We start from the raw sequence: 5,879 nt of genomic DNA, 5'->3' as shown, positions 1-5,879 counted from the left end.
TTTAATGGTTTGTTATTTTATTTGAGATTATGAATTTATAAGTTTATAATAAAATTAAAAAAAAATGATATTTATAGCTAAAGTACCAAAGTTGTCTGAATTTGTACTTAAGTGCCCAAGTTTTTTTTTTTACAGCAATAATATCAAAGTTCAACTTTATTTGAACTGTTAGTACCCATCGTTAGCTTTGTTGTTAAATGGTAATGACATGTACTAACAATGTAAGTAAAAGTTGAACTGGGTACTTTTACTGTCGAAAAAATAACTTGGGTAGTTAAGTGCAATATTTTGTATAACTTTGATACTTTCGTGGCAAATTTAGCTTATAAAAATAATAATCCAACTAATCCTAGATTTTCTTATTAAAAAACCTAGAATATTATATAATTTTAATTTTATTTTTTGACAGTGATAGTAGCCCATAACTGCTACACCAACGAACTCTTTTCATTTTAATAATCAAAACCTGTCTACTGAAAGTCTCATAATAATAATAATCATGGCAATCTTATCTTCATGCTCTCCCCTAGCCCTCACCACCGTCCATTCTTCCTCAACTTCTTCAGCTCCGAGACTACTCCTCCATTCTTCTCCAACGTCAACGCCCTTAACTCACTTCCCAACCTCCAAACCCCTCACCGCCGTTACCCTCCTCCACACGCCGTTAACTACTTGTGCTGGTTCTGATCCGCAGAAGTGGAGAGTCAGTGTCTCATTCTTTTCTTCACTTTTACCAAAAAAAGGAAAAGACGCTACAGAGCTCAAGGAAGAGCTTCTCGAGGCCATTGCTCCTCTTGATCGTGGCGCTGAGGCCACCCCAGAAGACCAGGAGAGAATTGATCAGGTTCTTTTTTTTTTTTTGAATTTAACTTGTGGGTTTTGTTGATTTCGACACTTGAAATTAATTACATTACTTAAAATGTATGGAATTGTATGGTCTGTGTTGAGGAATGGAAATTTTGTTCATGTTTTAATTTTGTATCTGATTGAGGGCTTTAAGGATATTTGGATCGCAAACAAAATTGTTAGTAAGCAAAGTAATCATTAGATGTTTGGAGGATAATTGTTTTGTACGGACCATAATAATTGAATCCTCTGTGAATTTTTATGGTAATAAATGATTAAGCATTGATCTATAAAAAATTATAAAGTTGGATTAAATAGAAAGAAAAGGCTGCTGATGGTTATGCTAGAATTTTTTTTTTTTTTTAAAAAAAATTTGTTAATGGTTCTATGGTCTTAGGCCTCCTTGATGCCCCATGTATACAACTTTTTTCATTTTTTTAAATCTATTACTTTGGATAGATTCTTTTGTGGAAAAGTTTGAGCAGTAATTTATCTTGGATATAAATTGACATTGTTTTCTAATGTATGTAAATATTTTTGTGTTTTGATTCTTGGATTTATCTCTGAATAGATTGCCCGCAAACTTGAAGCAGCTAATCCAACAAAGGAACCACTTAAATCTGATTTATTAAACGGAAAATGGGAGCTCATATACACTACATCAGCATCGATTTTGCAAACCGGGGTGAATTTCAAATCCTCATTTCACCTTGTTTATGTTTTTTTAATTTTTATTATGTCAGATTGTTACCCACTCAGTGTTCTTAGTGACAGAGAATTTTTTCACTGTGTTGGGCATGAAAAATTATAACATGCCTCAGTTTGCATGCATTGCTTACCAAGTTAAAGAGGATCAAAATTGCTACTATACATTGTACAATTTTGTAAGTGGGTTCACAAAAATGCACTCACTCTCTCCATAAACAACATAAATATCTCATTTTTGTTTGTTAAACTTTTTATCATGAACATGTAGGGTCTGCACATTCCTTTATAATTTCTATTCCTGTGGAATCTTTCACAGTTTATTTGTGGTTTGGAATTAATGAAGGCTAATGCATTAGTCATTTTATTGTTACTTCAGATTTTTGGCAGCTTAGTTTGATCATTTGTTTTTTATACATCACTAGAGTTTCTGTTTGGCACAAGAAGTAGAATATACTACCAAGATATCAATGTGACAATTGATACTACAGTTTCTTGTCAAATTATTATTAAAATGACCTGTTTCTTACATGTTCAAATGGCAATCACATAAATAGTGCTATTATGACAGAGACCTAAATTTTTAAGATCAGTTACAAACTACCAAGCTATCAATGTGGACACACTTAGGGCGCAAAATATGGAGTCCAGGCCTTTCTTTAATCAGGTAACAACTCTATTATATTTGTTAATCAATTATTATATCTTTTGCCATAGTTTCATGAACCATAGTGTCAATGTAGCATATTTGTGTTTTGTTTTTCTTTGTTTTGAAGTCTTATATCTAAGCTTCTATTTGTTGACTATATGGACCATTTATCACCTCCGATCCAACCAGTGGTAATTGAGGCAAGGAAGGGCCGCTTATGGTAACCTAACCAGTTAAGAATCTTAATGACAACTTCATTGTTTAGAGGTTTTGAATCTTCTATTTTTAAAGCAAAGGGCCTTGTAGAATAACAAAGTAAACTCTTTTGATCACGAGTCCAAATAAGAGTTAATTTGAGAAAGTTTATGGCCTTTACTGGCATTAAATCATAATGGTTTGTTCTTAGCTAGACTTCTACTTTTAATGTTTATGTCATTAACATTGAATATAAATTGCTTTGCTCAAGAGGGCTCAGTCTCAAATACTATCTTATTCAAAATGTAAACAAATGATTTAAATATTGTAACGAGGAGGTGGGAAACCCATCTTACCTAATGCTATATCAATACTCCAAAGTGATTTTTTTTCATTCGATCTCAGATCTAAGCGGCATAGGATCAACATTTTCTGCCATGTTCAATACTTTTAAATACACTTTTTCCTTTAAATTTCCATTTACATTTTGCAGGTAACAGCAGATTTAACACCTTTGAACTCAAGAAAGGTGGCGGTAAAGTTTGATTATTTCAAAATTGCAGGTCTGGTAAGTATTATTCTTCTTCACCGCCTAGCATTATCCATTATATATATATATATATATTAGATAAAATGATGTGGCAATGTCATTTTCACATAGGGGTAAATTGGTAAAACTCTTCCTAGGCAAAGCTGGAACTTTTATGTAGCTGTTTTATTGCTAACCAGTATCCTGAAAATTTGCCTTTTTTTTTTCAAATACAAGCAAAACAATAGAAGAAATTTCAGTATTAGAACTAATGTATAAACTTGAATACATTACTTTCTTTAACCAACTTCAAATTTGTGTGCTCTAACGTATTTTAGTTCTTCTACCACGTTCCAAGATTTTTCTTGTTTTTTTTTTCTACAAAAGATGAAATTTTATGAAAGGTAGTTGGAGCTCTGATCTTGATGTTCCAGTTATATAATTACTGATACACCATGCACTGATATATTTGTCATGATATGCAGATTCCAGTAAAGGCACCTGATAGAGCCCGTGGAGAATTAGAAATCACATACTTGGATGAAGAGTTACGGTAAGTAAACCATCTTGAAAGTCACAAGTACATAGATAAGAACCTGAAATTTGCTGTTACATACAGAAATACCTCGAACTTATTGAAAAACACTCAAACTCTCACTGCATATAAAGAAGTCTGGTAGTTGGTTTCGTGAAATATTTTTGATCATACAGCTTGAACCTCATATATTACTATTCTTCTCTGCCAAGAGCTAAGTCTTATAGATGTTAAATATACATACTCCTAGCGTGCTTGAGATATAAAAAATAAAGAACTAGAATTGATAAAGAGTTCAGTATTTATATCATCAACGATCCTTTATTCTAACCAATATTGAAATTATTTGCTCAATTTATTAATGATATCGATTGTGAGAAAACATTTGTAATAAAGTCTACTAACTAGAGGTGTGACTAAATCCTTTTAACTTGAGAAATCTTAGTCCTTTGATTCATAGAATGAGCACTTTATGATCCGAGTCCCTTGACAAAAATAGAAGAAAACAAATAATAGCAAGAGAACTTGACAAAAATAGTAGAAAACAAATAACAGCAAGAGAATTTAGGATATTGAAAGCCAAGACTAATCTTGCTAATTACAATAATACATATTATCTTTTTATTAGTCATTCTGATTTATTCATTGGTAAATTAATTTTATAATACACTTTGAGTGGTAAATACAATTCTTAGAATAAAATTTTACATTTCAATAAATTGCATCACAAATGTTTTTCCGAAAGAAGAAAAGAAAAAAGAGAAATATTTACACATAGGCAGTTAACTAATCAGACATAAGAATTACATCTTATTAAATTCCTCACTTCAGTCAATATTTCAATCGCAATAATCCCCCATTTGTACTCCTGTTCTAGAGATTGAATGGCCTAAAAGGGCAACAAATTCCTTTACTAACATTATGTTTTGATTCCTTTTTGTCTCATTCAATATTAGTGAAAGTGCTATAAAAGTTTTGCTTGAGTGGCTGAACATGCATTGTTCATTGGCAAGTAATCAAACTTTAGTTTGACAGAAAATTAGCAGAACTTGAAAAGATACTACTTTTCTTTGACTTGCAGGCTGCAAAACAAAAGATATTCATCACTTTAATATCCACTCTAGATCTACAATGTGCAGAGATTTTACTAGCTGTTACATTAAACAAGTTGGAATAGTTGTATAGTCTGTTCTTTTGAGACTGCAGACTATTGATAATTTTATGTTTTGCTTGCCAATGCTTTCTCTTTATTTACATAGATTTTCTGTTATTGGCCATTTGCAAATGATATTAAACACCAACTCATGAAATATGATGTCTTGTTTCATTGGCAGTGTGTCTAGAGGTGATAAGGGAAACTTGTTCATCTTGAAAATGATTGATCGGTCTTACCGGGTTCCTGTCTGAATGGCTCAACTTGCTGTCTTTCACATTGCCTCCTATCAAATGCCTTGACAGCTTTGACAAATGAACTTGAATTCTGAAACTTGACGTTTTCCCAGAAGAATCTCCAACCAACTTGTATGTCTCTTCACATATATCCAATATACAATGCTAGATACTTGGAAGCCGGAAACTTTTCATCTAGTGGCTCAGCTACCATTATCAACTGCCCTATACTTGCATTTGCACACAAACCATCAAGACAAACAGTAATAGTGGACTTGCTTTGTGGAGTACTTGTAATGTTAATGTAATGTATATTAGACTTATTTTTATTCTTCCTTTTGAAACAGCTTCAAAAGCTGACATGTACATAAAGTGGAATAAGTGACATTGTGGAATGCTTGGGGATTTGGTTGTAGTATCTCAAGTACTAGAGTTGAGCTCATGCTTGTACAAGAAATAGTTGACAGATCCCTTATCACATGTTCCATTAATAAAGAAATTCGAAATTTCTTTTGTAAAAGCTTTGAAGTACACCTTTTATTGCATTAGACTTGGATTACTTACAATAAAATACTCCATACAACTAAAGGATAGTTATTGAACTGAAATTTGTTTCTAAATTCAGAAAAGACTAAGTGATGATAATACTTTGAGTGGCTGCGCTAATATAGTTTCTTTTGCTGTTTGTCTATAGAGGAAATATATTTAACTAACATGGTTAGTCATTCTCAATCTGTAACTCATGTTTTAAGGGCTAATTTTTTTTTTATTGTTTTGGTTAATTAATCTAGAGAAGTGCATTGGAGTTTTTATTTTTCTTTTTTTTTTAAAAAAAAAAACTTCTAACTCAAGTTTTATTCTTAAAAATATTGTGTAAAGTAATTAACTAATGTAGAAAACTATAACTAAATCGAGACATAACTTTTTTTTTTCTTCATATTTATAGATTTTTGTTTTTTTATATAACAATATCATGGATTCCATCCCACTTTATATGGTGGCGTGCTGTAGTAAATAATTAGGTTGTGATG

General features: G+C 31.6%; 1 protein-coding gene across 1 annotated transcript; it reads left to right on the top strand.

The window, feature by feature from the left end:
• The first annotated feature begins 473 nt into the window (after nucleotides 1-473).
• Nucleotides 474-5,368, top strand: LOC133782096 (probable plastid-lipid-associated protein 4, chloroplastic). The gene is made up of 6 exons (XM_062221286.1): nucleotides 474-844; nucleotides 1,418-1,531; nucleotides 2,123-2,218; nucleotides 2,889-2,963; nucleotides 3,410-3,477; nucleotides 4,794-5,368. The coding sequence occupies exons 1-6, from the start codon at nucleotides 500-502 to the stop codon at nucleotides 4,864-4,866; spliced, it is 771 nt and encodes a 256-aa protein (XP_062077270.1). The 5' UTR covers nucleotides 474-499; the 3' UTR covers nucleotides 4,867-5,368.
• Nucleotides 5,369-5,879: the final 511 nt, after the last annotated feature.

The sequence above is a fragment of the Humulus lupulus genome, chromosome 6, assembly GCF_963169125.1.
Source record: "Humulus lupulus chromosome 6, drHumLupu1.1, whole genome shotgun sequence".
In the NCBI taxonomy this organism is placed as follows: Eukaryota; Viridiplantae; Streptophyta; class Magnoliopsida; order Rosales; family Cannabaceae; genus Humulus; species Humulus lupulus.
The sequence above is the reverse complement of the archived record's forward strand: the minus strand, read 5'-3'. Positions and strand labels throughout refer to the sequence as shown.

What these genes read in the sequence shown, in the direction of transcription:
- LOC133782096 (XM_062221286.1), top strand. Translation starts at nt 500, where the DNA reads ATGGCAATCTTATCTTCATGCTCTCCCCTAGCCCTCACCACCGTCCAT. An exon ending in ATTTCAAAATTGCAGGTCTG is followed by an intron (nt 2,964 to 3,409) that starts GTAAGTATTATT and finishes CATGATATGCAG; the next exon opens with ATTCCAGTAAAGGCACCTGA. An exon ending in TACTTGGATGAAGAGTTACG is followed by an intron (nt 3,478 to 4,793) that starts GTAAGTAAACCA and finishes TTTCATTGGCAG; the next exon opens with TGTGTCTAGAGGTGATAAGG.